General features: G+C 36.8%; 1 protein-coding gene across 1 annotated transcript in view; it reads right to left on the bottom strand.

The window, feature by feature from the left end:
- LOC102256539 (serine-rich coiled-coil domain-containing protein 1-like) overlaps positions 1-26,717 on the bottom strand; it is a 972,873-nt gene that overhangs the window by 755,040 nt on the left and 191,116 nt on the right. Inside the window, exon 4 of the mRNA XM_014547713.1 lies at positions 18,260-18,467. Within this exon, the coding sequence (XP_014403199.1) occupies positions 18,260-18,467 (208 nt within the window). The remainder of the gene's footprint in view (positions 1-18,259; positions 18,468-26,717) is intronic.

A 26,717-nucleotide genomic window follows, 5' to 3' on the forward strand; every position in this document is an offset into this window, starting at 1 on the left:
ACTGCCCCAGTGTCTGTGTCCATTGGTTATGCTAATAGGCATGCATACAAGTCCTTTGGTTGCTCTCTAACCGCCCTCCCCCACTTCCCCTGCCATTTGTCTCTGGATCTCTTTTTGTTCATCAAATTATGTTGATCATTATATCCCACATATGAGTGAGATCATGTTGTGATATTTTTTCTACTACTGGCTTATTTCGCTTAGCATAATGCTCTCCAGGTCCATCCATGCTGTTGCAAAAGGTAAAAGTTCCTTCTTCTTTATAGTGGCATAGTATTCCATTGTGTAGATATACCACAGTTTTTTAACCATCAACAAAACAACAAGAAAGCCCACTGCATGGAAGAACATATTTGCCAATGCTATTTCAGATAAGAGTTTAATCTCCAAAATTTACAGGGAACTCATACAACTTAACAAAAGGAAGATAAACAATCCAATCAAAAAATGGGCAAAGGACCTAAATAGACACTTTTTGAAAGAGGACATACAGAAGGCTGAGAGACATATGAAAACATGGTCAAAGTCACTAATCATCAGAGAGATGCAAATCAAAACGACAATGCAGTACCATCTCACACCTGTCAGAATGGCTATCATCAACAAATCAACAGACGACAAGTGCTGGTGAAGATGTGGAGAAAAAGGAACCCTCGTGCACTGCTGGTGGGAATGCAGACTGGTGCAGCTGCTGTGGAAGACAGTCCACTGAGTATAGCATTTCCTCAAAAAGTTAAAAATGGAACTCTCATTTGACCCTGTGATCCCACTTCTAGGAATATATCCCAAGAAACTAGAAACACCAATCAGAAAGGATATGTGCACCATGTTCATAGCAGCACAATTTACAATAGCTAAGATTTGGAAACAACCTAAGTGCCCATCAGCAGATGAAGGGAGAAACTTTTATATATCTTTCCTGAGGGCAGCCCTGTCTTTCCTCCTTCCTTCTATTCTTCTTTCCCTCCTCTTTTCATTCTTTCTTTTTGTAGCCTCAGAGACTTTTATTCAATGATATTTGTGGAAAAACTAAACAAAAGTCTCTGTATACATTGAATTGTGTAAGATATAGTAAGGGGCCTATAATATAAAATGCCATTTATAAACCAAATATTGAATATAAAAAAATAAACACAAAGCTTAAGAAATTAGTCAATAAAACAAAGAGTTCTCTTCAGAAATGTAGGCACAATTAAAATGTCATATAAAATATTTTATTTAAAAAGTGATTTATTATTCCTATCTTCTCCACTTAGATTCTGAATACAGGTATCATCATTTCTTTTTACCAAAATTACAACTATCACAACCCAAATAACATTGGTTATTACTTATTGATTGCTAATTTTTTTTCCATCCAGATTTTTCACTATCTTGAACTTACTCTACTTTGCCTCCCGAAGTCCTAGGACGATTATGTAAGTCCATTTGAGCTTGTACTAGCCAAATATAAAATAAACCATATCTGGATTTTCCTTGTTATTTTCCTTCTACAATAAGTATTACTCTTAAAGAAAAATTTCATGTACAATCAATACTATTTTTAAATTGTCAAAATGGATCTCATTTTTCATAATGATTTATTATTACTAAATATTCACTCCATTGCATTCATATTACTTACCTTACAAATACACAGCATACATTTTTTGGGGAAAGCTATGTTAGTTTGTGTTCCAATGTCTTATATTTTAATTTTTAGGGCAGAGTGTAAAGAACACTTCCAAATAATCTAAAATAGTATCTGTGGCTAAACTGATTGATAGCTTGATGTCCACCAGGCCCTGTTAAAAATGATTAGCATTGTCACACGTGTCTATCTGGAGGGGAAAGAAAAAGTTACAGAATCAATAGAATTATTGTTCCTTAAACACAAACAGGTATAGAGTTACCAGTCCTGTCACTATCTCAATCAGTAATTGTACAGAATAAAGTTCCATGGTGCTTGTGGCAGGTTGTCAACTTGACTCACTTTATACACAGTTACTAAAAGCCTCAAAGCAGCTTAATATCAGGAAAATAGATGCTAAACGACCATGAACAGCTACTGAAATGGTGCTGTTAAGGAAAATAATTCTCATTATAATAAGTTATCTTAATTAAAGCTAAATGCTTGCTTATTATCTCATGAACAGGAATTCAATTTCGGGGTAAACAAGAATAGCTGAGCGACCATGGATATCTGAAACAGTGATGAAAACATATCAGAAATAAAGCACACTTATATTGGGCTGTGATTTAAATAAAAAGGTGTGTGCAGTGGGGTGAGGGAGGAGGTGGAGAGTGTTAGGAAACGATAAGTTCTGTGTGAGGAGGTAGTTTATGAGAATAAGGTGGAATCCAGATCACTCCTACTTTGTGTAGCCAAACAAATCTAGAATTTCCTTAAGGTAATCAAAAAGGAAATGCCCTAGAGCTAATAAGAGAGGGAGACTTGGTCATTAAAAAGTAGTCTACTCTTTGCTTTACTACTAAAGGGGAGAGAGATCAATGCATAGGATACAACAGTGAAAGAGCCAAAAAGCCTACAGGAATAGTAAATTAAGTGGATCTAATGGAGAAAAGCAGATAAGACAATAACTGACAAGTAAAGATTGTGAATGCAGGTGTGCTGCTTTCTAGGAGCATCTCACGACTTTTGGGAAGGCTGTGTGATCTTTAACGGCCAGATCTAATCTGACAGGAAGGAAGCGAACAGATGACTACTACACATTCAGGGTGTCCGCTTTCTGTATCTATTAAAATTTTTTTTCATTCTTGATTTGAGAGAGAGAAACATTGATTTGTTGTCCCACTTATTTATGTATTTAATGATTGATTCTTACATGTGCCTTAACTAGGGATCAAAACCACAACCTTGGCACCTTGGCATATTGGGATGATGCCCTAACCAACTGAGCTACCCAGCCATGGTCCCAACCCCAATACATGTGAATACATACACTCAACAACCCCCAATCCACATTGGCACCTGTGTGCATGCACACACACGCATGAGCACACACACCTACACATATATACCTGGTGTCCTGGTATCTCTTCCATTCTCTAATATTGCAATATATCAAATACATTATTTGAGTTATTACATTGTGTGACTATCTTTCAATAATAAATTCCTATATTTGCTGTACGCACAGAGATGTAGATGTTACCTGCAGTGCGTTTGCTCTCAAAATCAGTGCCAGCAGTTTGGCCTATGGTCCACACAGTTATATGTATCCAAAGTATTATTAAGTGCTTTTTTTGTCCACTATTCATTACCAAAAATTGTTTTCTTTTCCAAAGGTTTCTTGAAGGAAAGAAAATATAACTTTGGTAAGTACTAAGCAATTTGCCAGTAAGATGGATAATGTTAGATATCAATTAAATAAAAATAAATGTCCAGATAAATAATTCAATAATATTTACAAGTTGTAATTATCTCTCCAGTAGCAATTAAATTTGACATCTCCCCAGTGAAGGAAATTTCTAAAGTTGCTAAATAATTTTTCAATAATGAAGACGCCTTATGATATTAGAAAATCAGCCATAGGTTTCAAACAGCCTTAGGTTTCAAATACAATAGAGGCATATTTGAACAGAGAACTTTCAGCAGATACTGAATTAGACCACACCTTATTTACAACCACATTTTCAAACCATGGCAGATATTCAATAGTTAAATGAAAGCAATATGCTGACTGTGAGCTATTCGCAAAGCCCTAAATAAGAAATAAATATTATAATATCATTTAAGGTAACAGTGAATAAGAATTAAATTTCATCCTAGATTACATTATTAAAATAATGTTTTAAACAAAGTGCCATCTTGAGGGAAAGCTAAATTGTTTGGGAAAAGATGTAGATGCACTAAAATTGTTTATATGTTGGCTGCAAACAGAAGCTAAGAAAATCACTTCAGTAATATAGAATTCCCTATAAGAAAATCACTTTAAAATAGCTTTTAGCCCTAGCTGGTTTGGCTCTGTGGATAGAGCATTGGCTCGTGGACTGAAGAGTCCCAGGTTTCATTCTGGTCAAGGGGACATGCCGGGGTTTCAGGCTTCATTCCCAGTGGGGTGTGTGCAAGAGGCAGCCAATCAATGATTCTCTCTCATCATTGATGTTTCTATCTCTCTCACCCTCTCCCTTCCTCTCTGAAATCAATAAAAAATATTAAAAAAATAAAATAGACTTTTATTTCAGCAAACATTAGGAAACTAACATTTATGTAGAACTTTCCTTTGCCAAACACAATTTATATGTAATCTTCATGATAAAATCTATAAGAATTTTTATCCTCTTATTATATGTGAGGTAATCTAATATTCATCAAAGACATTGAATAAATGTGAATAAAATAATATTCCTAAATTGTTATAGATCTAAGATTTGAATTCAGGTTTTGAATTCAGTTTTTTGCCTAATGGCTAAATAAATGATATTTATTTCACGAGTTGTCCTCAGACTTTGTGATAATAAAAATAACTAATACATATTCTGTTTTGCTATGTGTCCAACATGGTTTCATGCATTTTTTTTATTTAAATTTATTTATTTATTGCATTTAGAGGCCCAGTGCATGAAGTTCGTGCACGGGGGGTGGGGGGGGTGGTCCCTCAGTCTGGCCTGTGCCCTCTCACAATCTGGGACTCCTTGAGTAGGGTCCCTAGGCCTGGCCGGTGATCAGGGCCTATCGGGGCTTTCCTTCCCCCAGCTGCCAGCAGCTGGTCCCGCCCCCACCACTGCCACTGCTTGCCATCTGTGTGACACTGCCCCCCTCTCCCCTGCCACCGGTCACCTCCCTCTGAGGGTGACAGGTGTGGGGTTTGATCGCTTGGCTGGCCTGGGCCTCCCTCTATGGGGCGATCATGGGGCAATGGCAGGGCCCCCCAACCAATAGTATCGCACCTGCCTTGGCTGTCCTGGTGACAGTGCATGTCATTGTGTGGTCGTCTGGAAGGTCATCCGGACAGTTGTTCTGCTGTTCGGTTGTTTGGTCAATTTTCATATTATGCTTTTATTATTATAGATTTATTTTTTAATCCTTATCCAAGGACAGGAATATATCCCAAGAAACTAGAAACACCAATCAGAAAGGATATGTGCACCATGTTCATAGCAGCACAATTTACAATAGCTAAGATTTGGAAACAACCTAAGTGCCCATCAGCAGATGAAGGGAGAAACTTTTATATATCTTTCCTGAGGGCAGCCCTGTCTTTCCTCCTTCCTTCTATTCTTCTTTCCCTCCTCTTTTCATTCTTTCTTTTTGTAGCCTCAGAGACTTTTATTCAATGATATTTGTGGAAAAACTAAACAAAAGTCTCTGTATACATTGAATTGTGTAAGATATAGTAAGGGGCCTATAATATAAAATGCCATTTATAAACCAAATATTGAATATAAAAAAATAAACACAAAGCTTAAGAAATTAGTCAATAAAACAAAGAGTTCTCTTCAGAAATGTAGGCACAATTAAAATGTCATATAAAATATTTTATTTAAAAAGTGATTTATTATTCCTATCTTCTCCACTTAGATTCTGAATACAGGTATCATCATTTCTTTTTACCAAAATTACAACTATCACAACCCAAATAACATTGGTTATTACTTATTGATTGCTAATTTTTTTTCCATCCAGATTTTTCACTATCTTGAACTTACTCTACTTTGCCTCCCGAAGTCCTAGGACGATTATGTAAGTCCATTTGAGCTTGTACTAGCCAAATATAAAATAAACCATATCTGGATTTTCCTTGTTATTTTCCTTCTACAATAAGTATTACTCTTAAAGAAAAATTTCATGTACAATCAATACTATTTTTAAATTGTCAAAATGGATCTCATTTTTCATAATGATTTATTATTACTAAATATTCACTCCATTGCATTCATATTACTTACCTTACAAATACACAGCATACATTTTTTGGGGAAAGCTATGTTAGTTTGTGTTCCAATGTCTTATATTTTAATTTTTAGGGCAGAGTGTAAAGAACACTTCCAAATAATCTAAAATAGTATCTGTGGCTAAACTGATTGATAGCTTGATGTCCACCAGGCCCTGTTAAAAATGATTAGCATTGTCACACGTGTCTATCTGGAGGGGAAAGAAAAAGTTACAGAATCAATAGAATTATTGTTCCTTAAACACAAACAGGTATAGAGTTACCAGTCCTGTCACTATCTCAATCAGTAATTGTACAGAATAAAGTTCCATGGTGCTTGTGGCAGGTTGTCAACTTGACTCACTTTATACACAGTTACTAAAAGCCTCAAAGCAGCTTAATATCAGGAAAATAGATGCTAAACGACCATGAACAGCTACTGAAATGGTGCTGTTAAGGAAAATAATTCTCATTATAATAAGTTATCTTAATTAAAGCTAAATGCTTGCTTATTATCTCATGAACAGGAATTCAATTTCGGGGTAAACAAGAATAGCTGAGCGACCATGGATATCTGAAACAGTGATGAAAACATATCAGAAATAAAGCACACTTATATTGGGCTGTGATTTAAATAAAAAGGTGTGTGCAGTGGGGTGAGGGAGGAGGTGGAGAGTGTTAGGAAACGATAAGTTCTGTGTGAGGAGGTAGTTTATGAGAATAAGGTGGAATCCAGATCACTCCTACTTTGTGTAGCCAAACAAATCTAGAATTTCCTTAAGGTAATCAAAAAGGAAATGCCCTAGAGCTAATAAGAGAGGGAGACTTGGTCATTAAAAAGTAGTCTACTCTTTGCTTTACTACTAAAGGGGAGAGAGATCAATGCATAGGATACAACAGTGAAAGAGCCAAAAAGCCTACAGGAATAGTAAATTAAGTGGATCTAATGGAGAAAAGCAGATAAGACAATAACTGACAAGTAAAGATTGTGAATGCAGGTGTGCTGCTTTCTAGGAGCATCTCACGACTTTTGGGAAGGCTGTGTGATCTTTAACGGCCAGATCTAATCTGACAGGAAGGAAGCGAACAGATGACTACTACACATTCAGGGTGTCCGCTTTCTGTATCTATTAAAATTTTTTTTCATTCTTGATTTGAGAGAGAGAAACATTGATTTGTTGTCCCACTTATTTATGTATTTAATGATTGATTCTTACATGTGCCTTAACTAGGGATCAAAACCACAACCTTGGCACCTTGGCATATTGGGATGATGCCCTAACCAACTGAGCTACCCAGCCATGGTCCCAACCCCAATACATGTGAATACATACACTCAACAACCCCCAATCCACATTGGCACCTGTGTGCATGCACACACACGCATGAGCACACACACCTACACATATATACCTGGTGTCCTGGTATCTCTTCCATTCTCTAATATTGCAATATATCAAATACATTATTTGAGTTATTACATTGTGTGACTATCTTTCAATAATAAATTCCTATATTTGCTGTACGCACAGAGATGTAGATGTTACCTGCAGTGCGTTTGCTCTCAAAATCAGTGCCAGCAGTTTGGCCTATGGTCCACACAGTTATATGTATCCAAAGTATTATTAAGTGCTTTTTTTGTCCACTATTCATTACCAAAAATTGTTTTCTTTTCCAAAGGTTTCTTGAAGGAAAGAAAATATAACTTTGGTAAGTACTAAGCAATTTGCCAGTAAGATGGATAATGTTAGATATCAATTAAATAAAAATAAATGTCCAGATAAATAATTCAATAATATTTACAAGTTGTAATTATCTCTCCAGTAGCAATTAAATTTGACATCTCCCCAGTGAAGGAAATTTCTAAAGTTGCTAAATAATTTTTCAATAATGAAGACGCCTTATGATATTAGAAAATCAGCCATAGGTTTCAAACAGCCTTAGGTTTCAAATACAATAGAGGCATATTTGAACAGAGAACTTTCAGCAGATACTGAATTAGACCACACCTTATTTACAACCACATTTTCAAACCATGGCAGATATTCAATAGTTAAATGAAAGCAATATGCTGACTGTGAGCTATTCGCAAAGCCCTAAATAAGAAATAAATATTATAATATCATTTAAGGTAACAGTGAATAAGAATTAAATTTCATCCTAGATTACATTATTAAAATAATGTTTTAAACAAAGTGCCATCTTGAGGGAAAGCTAAATTGTTTGGGAAAAGATGTAGATGCACTAAAATTGTTTATATGTTGGCTGCAAACAGAAGCTAAGAAAATCACTTCAGTAATATAGAATTCCCTATAAGAAAATCACTTTAAAATAGCTTTTAGCCCTAGCTGGTTTGGCTCTGTGGATAGAGCATTGGCTCGTGGACTGAAGAGTCCCAGGTTTCATTCTGGTCAAGGGGACATGCCGGGGTTTCAGGCTTCATTCCCAGTGGGGTGTGTGCAAGAGGCAGCCAATCAATGATTCTCTCTCATCATTGATGTTTCTATCTCTCTCACCCTCTCCCTTCCTCTCTGAAATCAATAAAAAATATTAAAAAAATAAAATAGACTTTTATTTCAGCAAACATTAGGAAACTAACATTTATGTAGAACTTTCCTTTGCCAAACACAATTTATATGTAATCTTCATGATAAAATCTATAAGAATTTTTATCCTCTTATTATATGTGAGGTAATCTAATATTCATCAAAGACATTGAATAAATGTGAATAAAATAATATTCCTAAATTGTTATAGATCTAAGATTTGAATTCAGGTTTTGAATTCAGTTTTTTGCCTAATGGCTAAATAAATGATATTTATTTCACGAGTTGTCCTCAGACTTTGTGATAATAAAAATAACTAATACATATTCTGTTTTGCTATGTGTCCAACATGGTTTCATGCATTTTTTTTATTTAAATTTATTTATTTATTGCATTTAGAGGCCCAGTGCATGAAGTTCGTGCACGGGGGGTGGGGGGGGTGGTCCCTCAGTCTGGCCTGTGCCCTCTCACAATCTGGGACTCCTTGAGTAGGGTCCCTAGGCCTGGCCGGTGATCAGGGCCTATCGGGGCTTTCCTTCCCCCAGCTGCCAGCAGCTGGTCCCGCCCCCACCACTGCCACTGCTTGCCATCTGTGTGACACTGCCCCCCTCTCCCCTGCCACCGGTCACCTCCCTCTGAGGGTGACAGGTGTGGGGTTTGATCGCTTGGCTGGCCTGGGCCTCCCTCTATGGGGCGATCATGGGGCAATGGCAGGGCCCCCCAACCAATAGTATCGCACCTGCCTTGGCTGTCCTGGTGACAGTGCATGTCATTGTGTGGTCGTCTGGAAGGTCATCCGGACAGTTGTTCTGCTGTTCGGTTGTTTGGTCAATTTTCATATTATGCTTTTATTATTATAGATTTATTTTTTAATCCTTATCCAAGGACACACTTAGAGAAAGGAAGGGAGAATTCGAGGGTGACATCGATGTGAGAGAGAAACATCAATCGGTTGCCCTCTGTCTGTGACCCGACCAGGTACTGAACCCAAAACCTAGGCATGTACCCTGACCAGGAATCAAACCGGCAACCCTTTGATGCACAGGATGAAGCCCAACCAATTGAGCCACTTCAGCAGGACTTTTTCATGCATTTTAAGCATATTAACACATTTACTGTTTTCAACAAACCTAAGTGATATATTAATATTATTATCTCCTGAGCTTAATGTGCTTAGGGTCATTCAGCTAATAAGAGATGAGATATAGACTGTATATTCTAGCTCTCAAAACTAATGCTCCTAACTGCACAGTGCCTTCTCATGATATTTTCATCACCACACTCTAAAGTAGTATGACAGGCCAGGCCAAAAACCACATCTGGCCTGCTGCCTGCTTTTTACATGAAGTTTTATGGGAGTCTAGCTATGCTCATTTGTTTATGTCATAAAGTTGCTTTCTTATTACAATTTGGTTGAGTTGTTATATATAGACTAATATGCAGATTTGTCTCAATAAATATACTGTCAGCCTTCCATATTTCTAAGTTTTGCATCTGTAGATTCAACCAGCTGCAGATCGAAAACAGTGTTTTCCATTCATGGTTGGGAGCCTGAGACTGCAGAGGGCCATTTTATATAAGGGACTTGAGCACACCCAGAGTTTGGTATCCCTTGGGGTCAATCCCCACAGATATTGAGGGATGACTATACTTTGGGGAAGGGTCAAAAATTATACGTGGATCTTAGAATGCATGAGATCAGGGCCAGTAACTCCAGCATTGTTCAAGGGTCAACTATAGATCTATTTGTTTTCACGTGTTGGTTGTAAATATAATTTGAGTCATTTTGTTTTTTTATTAATAACGAGTCCTCTCTGTATAGTCCACTTTCACTTTAAAAAGAACAATATCAGAAAATAATCTACTTAAAACTATATTTGAAATAGTAAAGATCTTTACTTCTATTAGTAAATGTATGCTAAAATAAAGTCTACAGTTCAGTCACGTTTTCATTTTCATCAAGGTTAAAGTGAAAGAGTTAAAGAATCACTGCCTTCCATCTCAATGAGTCCCTAGATGCTGAAACACTTCTCATCTGTAAACATGAGAAAACTTTAAGGTTTATATCACTTTTAAGCAACTGCATTATGCTATCTAAATCTGTACCACCATGTTTTATATACCCGGTGATTAAAATAGGCATTTTCACTGTAGCTAAATATTGCTTTGATTCTGATTTTCAAACAGAAACAAAAAACATTCCAGTCAAAATGTGTCTCAGAGGAACACAATTGCAGGCTTTTCACAGTACCATTTGCTCAATGGCTCTCTGCTCCCTGTGCCCCTCCCCTGCCAGAAGTGCCTAACACTCTAAGTATCCCCTGGAGAGCCAGTAGGGTGCCATCTGCTGTATATCCGCTGCGCTGCAGCCTGAAATCCTCAATGCCAAATTTAGCTCATATAATTACATAACAGTATGTGAGTGGTATTAGACCACACACTAACGCCGGATTCATGAAGCAAATTGAAAGTCAGACATGCATAGCAAAACCATTTAGTGGCCATTTGATTAATTATTGAATATGGTTATAACACAAATAACCACAGCATTCAGGTACAATGAGAGTGGCATTTATTGTTAATACGGTGGGTTGCAACAAAATAACACACATAACTAGCAGATAACATAAGCACGCTGACCAGGAAAGATGTTTCTGACTGATAGGCATATGCTTCCTTATGGTGAGCCCACTCCATTTTTATTTCAACAGCAAATAAACATCAGAAAATACCCTGACAGCAAAGAAGTAGCCGAAATATTTCTGAAGCTTTCATAGTCAGAGAGATGCAGAGGAAAACAAAATATTCCTTGTGGGAAGTGGTGATATATGAACATAAGGCATTCTATTAAACTAATATACTATACCCTGCTGGGAGAGTAATTTAGTATACACTTTTGAAAAACCTTGATCATATCTAGTAGTTTTGAACATGCACTCTACCACTCCTGGAAGATACCAGATTTTCTTGAAGAAATTCGGCACCTTGCAGCAAAGTCACATGCACCAAGTGAGAGCTGAAGTTCAAGTTGAGCAGTCTGTTCTAATATAGACTACCATATCCTGATCACTATGCTAGATTGACTTTGCAGTGTAAGTAAAAACCTTAAGTTTTTAAATAATATTTTAAAAGAAAAAGAATACCTCAGTGTAGTGGATGCCCTTATGTAAAATGAACTTTTGGTTATCATTGTGAATGAACCTAATAAAATCTATAGTATCTTTCCAAAACTAAATGTTTTACTTTAAAAGATATTTTAAAAATTCTTTTGAGACATTTATTATTCATTTGCATATCCTTAAAATGCATAGGCCAAGGCCTTGTAAAGAAATGAATTAATACTATGACAACTTAGAACCACCTAGAAATGGTTACTATTTCTATTCTAGGCTTTGGTTTATAAATGAACACTTTGACTAGGTTATCTTACATATTGAAATTCATAAAGCTCAGGTAATATGCTATGGGGTTGATTGATGTATGATTGCTTATCTTTTCTTATCATGCTTACACCTCAGCTCCATGTCTTAACTTGGCTTTTTTAAAGTAATATTTTCTCTTACCTTCTTGACACTACACCCTTAGGGTTCTTCTCATCTTACTGGATTCTCTTTTTCCTGCATATCTGATCATTGAACATTGGATTATCTCACCTTGGTTTTAGATATAAGTTACTTCATTCATAGCTTCAAACAGAATCTATTTAATCATAAATAATCAACCCTGATCTTTCTGGGTTTGCAGAGACATTAATTCAAATTTCTACTTCACACACACACACACTTGCATGCTAAGTAAGCACCTCAGCCTTAACCTGGCCCAAACAGAACTCTAGTTTCCTCCCTGCTTCACATAGGTTGCTCCTTTCCTAGTGTTCCCGGTCTCAGAAAATGGCAACCACATCTGCCCATTGCTTAAACTGCAGCTCTCAGTTACCTTTTTTCTTTCTTTCTTTTTCTGTCACCCAGTTTCCAATTCACCAGCAAGTACTGTTGACATTTACTTCCAAAACATGTCACACATCTTTTCCTTTTTCTCTCTTTTAACTGCTACTATCATGGTCACCATCATTTCTCACTTGGAAAACCATTTGTATACTGTAAACAGAAAATTTAATTGACATGTAGTAGTTCTTTTGCCAAAGAATATCAGGTCAAACGTGCTGCCACAACTGAAAGTCCAGAAAAGCATGAGTGGCAAAAATACTTCTACTTTTAGTTTCAGCCAGTACAGCCTTTATTAACAATTAATGCTGAATTATTCAATAACTACAAGATTTTGTCATATTAAAGAACATTTACTGGTACATTTACAAGTGTTTAAGAAATCTCAAATATCATCCACTTAGCTAAACACAGTAATAATCACACAAACAAAATCATTGCAGGAGCTCATGCACATGGGTCCTTACCCCACACTCCCACTGTGGAAACCTGTTATATGCACTTTATTGTTTAATTGTCCAAGTAACCCTATGAGATAGTAATATTGACTATGATGAAATAGATTCAAAAACCTTAATCAATTTGTGGCAGCTAGTAAGTGGTAGAAGTGAGAATCACATCTAAATCTTCATCATTCCAAACACTTGCGATTTCTGTTACTCTAATATACAGTGGGGCCTTGACTTACGAGTGTCCCGACTAACGAGTTTTTTGAGATACCAGCTGTCTCTCGGCCGATTTTTTGCATTGAGTTGATAGAGTAATTTGAGTTAACGAGCTCCTTAACGAGCTCGGTCTCGGAACGAATTAAACTCGTAAGTCAAGGCCCCACTGTACTTCCTCCTGTGGGACTCCACGAGTGAAATGGGGCTGGGTTTAGGAAAGAATTTTTCTCTAACTTCTCTCATCTCTCCCAGAGCACTGTTGAAAGTTAAGGTCGCTTACATACCAAAAGAGTCATTGAATTATACTCCCTTCCCTTTCTATCTATTCTCAAGGTCAGTTCTATTCCCTCACAAAGAGCCAGGTAGAATATTATTATTCAGAAACCTACTCATTCTCAGTAACTATGAGGCCACAAGTTTCTTCAGAGTGTATGCAATGGGATCCATTGTCATGTATGAAGACAGTGGTGCACTGCTAAATTTTTTTTAACTTATTCTAAATATGGGGGAAAAAACTCTAACAACAATTTGTAAGAATTCACAACACCATCCTAACTTGGTCTGCATGATAAACGGTCAGAGTTCATTTACTAGTACAGGTCTCCCAGGGGAAGAACAAAAATTCCACAGAATGACGCCATTAACAGTGATGCTATCAGTTATGTAATGATATCCCACGTGCTGTTATGTTAAGTGTATAATTTGATGAGCTTTATTAAAAATGGAAACCTATGCAACCACAACACCAATCCAGATATACATATTTTTATGACCTTAGAAATTAATTTAGAATATGCAGAGCTAGTCTGAAAGATGAAAAGTGCTGCAGAGTATTGAGTTCAGTCAAAAAGTGCATTTAGCTCTAGCTGGTTTGGCTCAGTGGATAGAGCATCGGCCTGTGGACTGAAGGGTTCCAAGTTTGATTCCAGTCTGAGTTGCTGGCTTGAGCCCCAATAGGGGGCGTGCAGGAGGCAGCCGATCAGTGATTCTCTCTCATCATTGATGTTTCTATCTCTCTCTCCCTCTCCCATCCTCTCTGAAATCAATAAATATTTTTTTAAAGTGCCTTAATTGAGGTTTAAGAATATGTCTCAGAAATGCTCTCAATAGACAATTAAAATTATAAAATCTTAAAGGGTTGTCTCTCAGCTATTTCAAGTTAAGAAGGACTTACCTTGAAGATATGTGTGGGTATGGCTTTTGTCTGATAGAGTGAATTCCTATATGGCTTTTGTCTGATAGAGTGAATTCCTGATAAGGTTGAGAGATCCCAAAATAATTTAAGTAAATTAGATTTAGAGAAACATGCTGTACTTTAGACTTAAGTGGAAAAAGAAGGTACAAAATCAAAAAAGGCCTTTGGAATATGTCTACGAGCACAAATAAGGATGAGAAAACTATCAGCTGTAATCATGTGCTAAGTTTACATGAAAATAAAGAATGACTAGGAGGGTAGAACCTTGAGTACAGAGGGAGGAATTAAAAGCCATGGAGAATTATTCTCAGGCTTTAAGTCCTAATCAAGAAACTGCTAACCTATGAATTAATTCAGTCTTCAAATGAAGGACTGTACTTGAGTCATTGTACTTAAGCCTCATCTACATCTGCACATGATTTACATGGTAAAATTCTGTACTTTCAGCTGATGCTGTAATGCAAAGGTGGGGACTATCCAGCCATGGGCCATATAAGGCCCAAGAAATCATTTGGTCTGGCCCTGCCAAGGCATTGGGGGTGAGTTAATTAAATGTCTGACCAAATATAGCAGGCTAATTTTTAAGTTGATCATTTTGTATGTCCCATGAATGATGATGATGATGATGATATATATATTCTCCAAATGTCCCTTGCAGAAAAAAGTTTCCCCACCCCTGTGAATGGAATGGTTCTTTGGGTGGCATTAGGAGAGGGTAAGTATACTTTGCATTGTGAGAGATGCATCATTGGGGGCCAGAGAGTAGAATGTGGAAGCCAGCTTCCAGATGTTCTACAATGTTCCTCACCTCCTGGTAGCCAAATCTCTGTAAAGTGTCTCCCCTCCTGAATCAAGGTTGCTGTTGTCACCAATAAATAAATTTTACAAAAGTGATGTTATGTTACTTCTGAGACTAGGTTATAAAAGAACAGCACAAACTAAAAGGAAACAAGATAACAGAAACTAGCTCTGTACAGTAGATATCCTCTTCTTTTATAGATAATGGAATCACGTTTAAAAACATTAACAAAAGAAGAAAAAAATGTCTCTTCTGCTGTAGTCACTTCTTTTATCATGAATAGTAAAGAATAAAGTAACAGTAGAATTTCTGTGGGACCAAAGTCAGTTCGTTTTTGTTATTGTTTGTTTTTAAATAAAGGAGCTGATGTTTGGGGTTGTTGGGAATACTTCTATGCATTTTAATAATAGCAACTGATCTTCAAAGAAGGGGAAGGGAAAAATTAGGAGTATGAGATTCCATTCAGATTATTCACATTTGACTCACCTTAAAATTAAAATCTGAGATGTCACCTGAGCTCCATTAGGAAAAATTTCCAATAAGAGCATTTTCTAGCAGGATATATTAAACTCATTAATCACATGTTTATCTTAAAAATCAAATAACTGAGTTCTTCAGTTAAAAAATAATCTGTATACAAAAGTCAGACTACTATGGATCATAAAAAATAAGTTCATCGTCCATGGTCACAGACAACACTGTGGTAAAAACCAGGTGAGGGGTGGATGCAGAACTGAGAGGAGCCGGGCTAAGGGAGGGGGAAACGGAGAGGGGACATCGGTAATAGTGTCAGCAATAAAAATAAATTTAAAAATATAAGTTCAAAAACTAGGAATAAACATTATTGTTCTATATTAAAAAGTATTGTTAATTTAAAATGGATAGTTGGTATTAAACTCAAACATAGTAATGAAATGTGAATTGCCATTTGAAAATTCCTGGTTTAAATAAAAAAAAACATTTCAATAAACCATTTCCTTTAAAGACATCTATTATGAATATCTTATTACTACAACACTTGACTATGCTGACCACAATATTTCTTTTCTTGTTGACCATAAAGAATTTAAGACTCCCTGCTCTCTGAAGAGGCTTAATAAATAGATGTAATTATTGCTCATTGTACATCAGCTTTAAAAATCAATTCTCTTCAGTTTCTTCAAACACTTTTTCATGAAGAATAACAGACAAGTATAAAATGGATAAAAGTATAAAAGCAACCTCAATATATTCTGAACATTGACTTTATGGTGAATATCACTAAATAGCTTTAAACTATAAAATTAAGTACCCTAAGAAAGCCTCGTGACTCTCCCAGATGCCAACTCTTCTACTACCCTTTACTTGCATGAATTTTCTAAATTAAAATATGTGACCAAAGAGAGAAGAAGCTGAATAGTTGAATGTTACTGACTTTGAGATTAATATCTTTTAATACAACCGCCATTATTAAGTTTGCCTTGTTCAAAGAGGTTCAGACTATACGTTAAGCCAAATGTCAGAGATTCCACAAGTGCAGCAAATGCTTATGTTGTCAATACAAAAACAATATTCATTCAGAGAGCAGTGTGTTGGTAAATATTTTACAAAACGCTCACCAAAAATTAAAAGCACTAATTTACAGTTTTTGCCGACTTCTGTGGTATAATACTCCTATTTGGCTGATTTCATGCTACCAAAATGACCTAAATGAATCTACAATTGGGAAATATGCACCATAGCTATTATATAGGATTTCTACAAATAAATCCAATAGATATAAATAAGCTCACAAGTATAGTTAACAGTAAAATTTAGTACAATAACTAGAAAATGAATTTTGATTATGCTGTTAAAAATATAATTTTTTTGTTATACATGTAGTTAATTTAATTTTTTATGCTTGTGCTTAACCGCCAGCTCTTAAACTTCCTGAAAGGCTAACAGCGATCCAGTATCAGCACAGCATTCCTACATACTAGTGCATATATTGTAAGACCACCCCGCTACATAGTCACAGGTATGGGACATAGAGATTTCCAATTTTTGCTTCAAGGGCTGAAAAGAACACATGACTGAATGTCCTCAATAATCTGTGGAAATCATTTCCATTAAATATCCTTCTCTCTTCCTGATTCCATTCTGGCCTCTAGTGGTAGCTGCTAGCATTCTTACTATTATCAGTGTTAGAAAAGCAATTATCAATGATCATCATTGTAAAGTTAACCACAATATGATTAATTTCTCTTTTCAAACTATTTATTAGTACTTCCTATCAATAAAGAGAAACAAGTGAACGATCATGGGATATAACAAAAATCCACTGAATTTGAAGTCAGAAATCTCAGACTGTTGTCTTGAATTTGAATGTATATATTTAAAAAAATCCCTGAAAGAAAATAATTGGGGTAATTATAAAAATAAAACCATAAGACACTTGAATCTAAAGAATAGCTGACTCCTGGACAGAAAGGGGAAAGAGTGCATTATGCATTTTCCTGAGCAGCTTATCATCTAAATGAGCATAGGCTGTGGGAAGGCAACTATATTCAACAGGATAAAATCAAAGATTCAGATTACATTTTACCAGACTGATTTTTATTGCAACTAAATGACTAAATTGTCATTGCTATACTAGAGGCCTGGTGCACGAATTAGTGCACGGGTGGGGTACAGCCAGCCTGCCCTGATGGGGGCTGATCCAGCCAAGCCAGCAGGGGGAAGGGGCCACAGGCGGTTGGCCACTGGCCCAGACCCCAATCGGGGTGGGGGGGCTTATCAGGGGCTGGGCCGGCTGGGGGAGGGGCTGCAGGAGGTTGGCCAGCTGGCGCCACCCCTGATCCGGCCAGGGCACCTGGGGGAGGGGCCACCCCCTGATCAGACCAGTTGGTGGGCCTCAGTGTGTGTCAAAGTGACCGGTCGTTCTGGCGTTCCGGTCGCTTGGCTTTTATATATATAGATAAATAAAGCCTCAGTATGTTTAAAGTGAAATTCATTTAATGTGTCTCATTAGCTTTATCATAGCATATAAGCATAGCAGCTGATGCCTATTTCTCTTTACTTGGTATCAATTACTTTTTTAAATTCCTTCACAGAATAATAAAATTTTAGAGCTGATGAGTATGTCTAGAGCAGAACTTCAAACACTTAATCCCTGCCCTGTGTAATGCAGTTAATTTGTGACAGAAGTGGGGACTAACCAGGTCAGTCTGTATACTAGCACCAAAAGACATTACTCTTAGAGTAAACCATTACCTCTTGAAGAACTCTCTTCATCTTTAACAATAGTGTCTTGACAGCTGTGCAGTCCTGTAACATCAGTCTGAAGGGCAGAGAATCTATGCCTCCATTTTCTTCCACACCTTGCAGGGGCCAGTCTGCAGACGGACTACTGGGCATTCGGCTAATATGTGAACACCTGCCTTCCTGATCAATGTCTTTTGTTAACTTCAGTGAAAGGTTCCTAATAAGAAAAATAATAAACAACAATTACAATGTAGCATATTCACAGCAGTATTTTCCAAGTTGTCCATCAATGTCAACAGTGAGCCAGAAAATATTTCCTTGTGACCCTCACATGCCCTATTAGTCTTTGAGAATTCTGAGACTTTTTGTGAAAATTATGAAATGAGCCAATTGAATATTTAGTGGTGTGAGAGTGAATAAAGGAAATCTCTTTTTTAATTAAGTTAGGGAGGCCAGAAGGAGGCTCTCTCACATACTACCACTCCATGTCAATTGCACACCTCAACAGGAAGAAGCCTCAATTACAGACCCCTACAGGAAGAAAGGTACATTGCATTCCCATCAAGAAGTGTCTCAACTACTGCAGCAGCAGGAAGGAAGAGTTCTCCAGGCCCAGCCACAAGCCCAGGGGGCGGGGAACCTCACAAATCAGCCAACTGGAAACCATTACCTCCCTGAACTCTCACTTTCTTCCATTGAAAGCACCCCCTCTGAGTTTCCTTCTTTTTCTTTATAATGTCCCTCTCCTTTTCTGCTGGATTACCTGTATATTTTGCTAGAGAATGCTTGCCCCAAATTGCAATTCTGTTTTCCTGAATAAGCCCATTTTTTTTTGTTGGTAAAATAACTGGCTGTTCTATTTTTAAGGTCAATAATGGTAAGATTCAATGACAATCACCATTATAAAAAGTGATTTTCCCCCCAGGTTAGAATTTCATTCTAACAGTGTGTTTATACTTGTTAAACTCTTTTAAAAATATGGAAAGTCAACAGAAATTGCTGAAAGAGAAATTTCTTACAAAGGTGTTCTGAAAAAATTTTAAAAATTAATTGGAAAGTTAATCCAATACATTTTTTATATATTATTTATCAAATTATATGACAAACTTAGTTACCTAAATTGAAAAAAAAAATAACAACAAAACTTGCCTTGGAACTTGCCACCAAGGTCAGGCAAGGGTGCAAATAAGAAACTATATCCTCAGCTAATTTTATTCAAATTTCATTATTTATAAATAGTGTAATTTAATTTATAAAGTATTGAATAGTTAGTAAAGAAAAACACACTTTTGGATCACACTAAAATGTTTACTTGTCTTCATAGGTACATTCATTGGTTACAATAATATTACTATTCCCATTATCTATCGAACTATAAAAGCCTAAGTGACCATTACAACCAAACAACCGGTCGCTATGACATGCACTGACCACGCTCAACGCAGGAGCTGCCCCCTGGTGGTCAGTGCGCTCCCACAGCCAACCTCCTGTGGCTGGCCAAACTCCCGTGGCCTTCCCCACCAGCCAGCCAACCTCCCGCTGTCCCACCCCGAGCCAGTCGGCCAACCTCCCGTGATCCCTCCCCCTGGCAGATCACGAACCAGGCCGAGGGACCCCACCTGTGCACAAATTCATGCACCGGGCCTCTAGTCCTATATAATAAAAGGCTAATATGCAAATTGTCCCTACAGGCGGGAGTTCGACTGACCGGGAGTTAGACATACACTGACCACCAGGGTGCAGCGCAGAACATGACAGGCACTGGTGATGCAGTGCTAACAGCCAGCAGCAGTGGAGGTGCTGCCAGCCACAATGGGCCCTGATGACAGCGGGACTGTGGCGGGCCAAGGCGGGTGTGAAGGGAGGCCCCTGCCGGGGGCAAATTTTGTGCACTGGGCCTCCAGTATATATATAATGAAATAGTTTTTTTTAAAGTCATAGCTAACATTTTTTGATAGCTGACTGTGGGCCAAGTATTGTGCTATCCATTTCATGTGTGTTAATTCAATAAAGCCCAAGAGGTAGATAAAATGAACATTTTCACTTTACATATGAGGAAACTAAGGCTCACATAAATAACTTTGCTCAGAGCTAAAGAGCTACTAGCAGATAGACCTGAATGACCCAACATAAGCACTCTTGCACGATAAGATTTTTTTTCATACTAACCACATAATGTGCTAATATATACAGGGTATCCCCCCAAAATAGTACACACACTTTAACAGCTGATTGCTCAATTTTGAAAATGAAATGTATTTTAATAAGCATTGCATTTCTAATTATTCAAAGTGTGTATATACATTTTGGGGGGACACCCTATATATAATAATACTTAATGTATCTCAGTTTTGTAAGGACTTTATATATGTTAAACCACTTAATACTTATAGCAACCTTTTGAGGCAGATAATATTATAATCCCCATTTCATAGTTGAAGGATTTAAGTCTCAGAGAGGTTAAGCAACATACTGATGGTCACACAGCATAAAAGGGACAGAGCTGAGATCTGAATGCAGGCAGTTCACTCGAACTCTAAATTACTACATAATTCTGCATCTCATGTGAAAAAAGCAAGCAAATAAAGAAAAACAAAAATGAAAAAACAAAAACATGCCTATAATCATAAAAAGAATTTTTATATTTTTTCACTCTTAAACTATATTTTATCTGATATATCTGATTCATTTCAATTATACACAATCATTCTTAAATATCTGTATTTTATTTTAGTGTCTTCCATACTATTTTCTTTAAGACCAATAAGAAGAATATAAAAATTAGAAGTCACATTATGTGTAATAATATTTTAGTTACAATAGAATTATCAAAAATTTATGAGGTTTACATCATGAACTAGTCTGGTATCTGAAACGTATTATGCTGACTCAGTAAATAATTGTACATTGAAGATGAATAAACAAATACAATAATGAGTGACTGAATAAAACACAATTCTTTGTAATAATCTATACATACAACTCTCATTTGTACATATAATTTTTTTTCTGTAAGGTGAACTGTTATGTATTATAGAACTGCATCCCATAGTTCAAAATGTCCCACCATCTTACAAAAGAATAGTTAACATGTTATGATTTCTTTTAGTTGGATCGATGTTTCTTTGAAACTTTGTCCAATCGTGAATCTAAATATCAGTGAAGACTGACAAAGCTTTCAGAAACTGTACTAGCTGACTAGTTTCAGGAATTTACTGAGGTTTTGAGAATTAAAATTTAGCATTTACAAATCTAAAGTTCTCTGCCAATGTCAGTTAAGAATGGGCTACATATAGCAATGTATTCAGGCAATAAAATTTGCCATTTGTTTTGCACTTAAAAATTTTAGATCTATTCTTAATTCCAACAGGACAGAATGATGGCATATTTTCAAAATGATGGACAACATCTACATTGTGTCCTTATATCCAGCATGGCAACAGTCGTTGAAGTTTCAGGGATTAATAGGAATGGCTCACTGAACTCCAGAGGTACACCAGAATTATTAATTTCTTATCAGTTGATACCAAAAAATATAACAAATAATATTCTTTCACATGAATTTTTTTTTTATCTCAAAACATTTTATTTCTACATGAAAAAGAATTGGCAACAAGATCACAGTAATCTAATCCATTCTTATTTAGGCTGAGGCAGTAAACTGGGCTGTTAAACAGGGCTGCTATTGAGTTGCATTGGCCAACAGGGCCATCCTATTCTTTGTATCGTCAGTATTTTCTGATTGATTAATGCCTGGGGTTTACAGTTGTTAAATATTTTGAACATTGATGTTTTTAAAAATAGATTTTTATTGGGCCAAATTACCCAAGTGTCTCTGGATAAATTCACCTAAAAAAAAACCACAAAAAAACAACAACAAAAAAAGAAACTAAAAAAAAGGTCCAGCCCTTTAGTTGACAGGAAAAGGAGAAACCTATTTCATGTGGAGCCATGGTTTCCTCTAGCAGAGACAACCCTTATAAGCTCAGAGGGTAGAGCTAGGTTCAGGTGCGTTCCTGCTCCTGTTTAGCAGAATTCACCAGATAATACATTTATACACTTTGGGATATATGGCTCTCTCTGCCAATTCTCTGAATTGGTACAGTTTCAGGAAACTGAACAAATGTTCTTTATGTTAAAAAAGAGAGTCCCTTATCTTGGCAAAAAAAAAAAAAAAAAAAAGAAAAGAAAAAGTAAGATACTGAGGCCTAAAACAGTGGTTCATTAATCATCATAACTACTGCAAATAAAAACAATGTAATTGCCACTGAGCTCATTTATATACAGTTCACCCTCTGTTTTAACTCCATGAATCTTCGGTAGAATTGTTCAGTGATATTTACACTTGTTTCCTTGCTTATGATGCTGACCAAGTCTTTAAAATTCTGTAACATTTAGATAACGTCAAATTGAGACTTATGGGTCTTTCTCAGTCCGTAAGTACAAAATGACAAAAGTTTTGAGTAAGATTAAAAGCAAAACTCATAAACATTACATTAAATGTATTCTTGAAAGTTTCGACTTGGAGAAACTTGAGAATTTGAGCCATAAAACATCTAAATTACATGACTATGGTGAATTGGCTCTATACTTTTGTCACTATCCTTTGTGTGAAGGGAATTTTCTACCAAGCTATTTCTAAAAGTTCTGCTGCAATTCTATTTTTCAGACAAGTAAATAATTGTATATTGAAGTTGAATAAACAGTCAAGTTTACATAGAGTGATTAATAGGAAAGAATATAAAAGAGAATTTTCATATTTTTCCTCATTTGGTTATTGATATCACTATCATTTTAATAGTGAGAAATTTTTCCCGTTCACATGTTCTCTTCAAATCACTTGAGAAATTCCCAATACAATGGCCAAAATACAAGATCATGCTAGTTGCAAAGGATTGATGCTCTTACCTATCATAGGAACTACTATTGTTTAGTGCACTGACACGTTTCATTATAATAAAAGGGATGACCAAAAGGGATCTCAAAGATTTGCACCTTATAATGTGGCTATGATTTCTGAACCAGATTTCCAAGGGGTGGAAAGTGAAGGTAATCTCATTTTTCCCAGCATAAGAAATAAGCATATGTGTACACCTGCCTTCAAACATGTCATTAAGTAGATTTTTGAAAAGGGCCAGGTTAGTTATGGTAAATTAAATCTCAGCTTGAATAATTCTAAGACAAGCGCAAGGTATAAATCGGTATTAATAAACTGACATCCCATAACCTAATAAAAACTTTATTAAAGGAACTACAACAAGACTGTTAGTGAATAAGCTATCTATTTGCCTCATATTTTCTATGGAAATATGTTGTTTATCTGAAAGTATCATTTTAGGGGAAAAACCTTGCACCTTAAATTGTCTTAAAATTGTATATTTAGCTGTATTTCTAGAAGAGATGGAACCAGCACCCATCCCTCTACAGTGATATAGTAGTTGTAAAGAACTTGTTAACATTTTACATTTAGAAATGCATTTACATGTAAGAGAATTTCACACTGCCTAAGTGATGGGTAGAGGAAATGGAAGATATGGAGGAAGGCAAAAATAAAATCCAAATATCTTAGCGTAGCCACAAAGATCCTCCATAATATAGCAACTGCCTGCCTCGCCATATCTCATTTTATAACAAGTGCCTCCTTGTGTTTTGAGTCCTAATTTCATTGGCCTTCATTCAGGCCCTGAAATACACCAAGATCCATCCTGCCTCAGGAACTTTACTTCTGCCGTTCTAGCTACATGAAAAAGTGTTGCTTACCCATCTTCAGATCTCACCTTAAAAACGTATTGCTTCTTTAGGGAAAACTCCTTTGCATTCCTACCTTTCAAACATACACAGGTTCCTCTTCTCTATGCTAAGTCTTTCTTTGTAGCACTTATCACAGATGCAGCTAAGAAAAACTGATTTGAGGAGACCTGTGGGAATACATTGGACTGAGCTGACCTACACTCCAACTCCTGTTCCAAATACAGAGAGATACCGGATTACTTATAACCACATTTATTTCTAAACATATTACAGTGCAGGAGGGAAAGGCAGAAACATTTCCAGGTGCCAAAAGCACAAAATTAAAACAGCAATAATTATATGAGTTGCCACTGTGCTGGCTTCAGGGTGTTAAACTTGGTCACAGTCTGTAGTTTTTATGCTTATGCAGACACAGAGAGTATCTGCCAGTGACACAGAAGTCACATAGTGCTGGGAGGCATGAGCTTTCCGAGCTTTAAAAAAGCTTCAAAAAATCAATCTGATCAATTTGTAAATTAGCTGCCTGCTAGCACAACACTTTTTTTTTTCTTTAAAGGAAGACAATATCAAATTCAAACTCTCAAAAATGTGACATCCTCAATGTCTGACAAATATTTAAAGCAATAGACATGCAAAGAAACAAAAAAATCGTAAACACTATGAGATGACCCATATATTAGAACTGGCAGGAAAAATTTTAAGCAGCTATTATAAATATCTTCAAAGTCTTAAAAAAAGGAGTGCATAATAAATAAACAAATGGTTATTCTCATCAGAGAAATGAATACTATGAAAACTCTAGACTCAATTTATATAAATCTGAAACAAAAAAAATTATTATGGCAGACAATGTTAGCTGCTTATTCACTATTCATTCATACCTCCTTCCTGACTCTTTAAAACAGCAACAAGATCAAAAACTATATTTATATTTTTAAATAATTTTATTCCCAGTGCTATTTGTTGTCTGTCCTTTACCTGTCAATATCAGAATAATAAATCACAAAAATACCGATGTCTTGTCTTATTTCAGAGCCATATGATGTGGGAAAGTTGATTAATCTTTTTTTTTTTAAATATATTTTATTGATTTTTTACAGAGAGGAAGAGAGAGCGATAGAGAGTTAGAAACATCGATGAGAGAGAAACATCGATCAGCCGCCTCCTGCACATCTCCCAATGGGGATGTGCCCGCAACCCAGGTACATGCCCTTGACCGGAATCGAACCTGGGACCTTTCAGTCCACAGGCCAACGCTCTATCCACTGAGCCAAACCGGTTTCGGCTGATTAATCTTTTAAAACAAAACTACCACCATAAACCCATCCTATTTCATTATCACAGAAAGCTGGGGAGCAGGAGACTTGGAGAGTTTGTAAGGAGAACATTCTGAGAAAAGGGAAGTGTGTGGAAGGCTGCCTGCCCTGTTTATCAGAATTCTGACTTAGGGGAGACATACGGGCGGGTCTAAGGCAGTGCCCCTAATTATACCTTGATTTTTCCAAACAAGTCTGTGCACATGTAGACCCCCGGTGTTCACTGGAATCCTTATGCTTAATCCCTGGATGCCTTTTCCTAGAGGACAATGTAAACGCATGTGTCCTCCCAAGATTACTCACCCTACTGATTGTATCTAAAGATAAAAATTCCAGTAAAAGCCTAAGGAGGCAGGCAATGGAGGTTGCCTGGCTTCTTTAGCTGGGCCATTCCTTAGCCCTCTCCCCCACAGTAAAACTGTGTCGGAGTAATCTGTTCATCCATCGTTCAGGACTACTGATCAGCCCCAGCAACATAAGATATTATTTATTTACTAGAGGCCTGGTGCATGAAATTCATGCATGGGTAGGGTCCCTAGGCCTGGCTGGCGATCAAGGTCAATCTGTCAGGCAACCGGTGGGGTGATTTGGGGGCCCCCACTGGCACCACCTTGGCCAGCCTGGTGCCAGCCACTCGCCAGCCCCGACCCCACCGCTGCCAGTCACCTCCCTCTGTGGGGTGACTAGCAGGGCAATTGGGGAGCCCCCACTGGCACCCGCCTTGGCTGTCCTGGGGCCTGCGGGCTGGGGGCAGCTCCTGCACTAAGTGTCTGCCCCCTGGTAGTCAGTGCACATCATAGTGACTGGTCATTCCATTGCTCGGTCAATTTGCATATTAGGCTTTTATTACATAGGATCTATTTATTTATTTATTTATTTGTTTGTTTATTTGTTTATTTATTTATTTAAAAATATTTTTATTGATTTCAGAGAGGAAGGGAGAGGGAAAGAGAGAGATAGAAACATCAATGATGAGAGAGAATTACCGGTCAGCTGCCTCCTGCACGCCCCCACTGGGGATCAAGCCCACAACCCGGGCATGTGCCCCTGACCAAAATCAAACCCAGGACCCTTCAGTCCACAGGCCAACACTCTATCCACTGAGCAAAACCAGCTAGGGATATTACATAAGATATTTAGAACCGAATGTTAATTGTTTTAAGAACCTGTATGTAAAATTCTCCTTTTATGACCACTTAAGGATTGCACACAATGGTTTTTTTAGATATAATTTTTAAAAATTATAAAACTTTATTGTATATTTGCTTCCGATAATTTGCATATCACAACTTCTTATATAAGAAAACAAAACTATAGAATGTCTTCAATTATCCTCTAACATTTATAAAATGCAATGTTTTACACATATAAGCAGCAAGAGTTAATTACAAAAAATTCTG

The sequence above is a fragment of the Myotis brandtii genome, unplaced genomic scaffold (genome assembly GCF_000412655.1).
Source record: "Myotis brandtii unplaced genomic scaffold, ASM41265v1 scaffold113, whole genome shotgun sequence".
Lineage (NCBI taxonomy): Eukaryota > Metazoa > Chordata > Mammalia > Chiroptera > Vespertilionidae > Myotis > Myotis brandtii.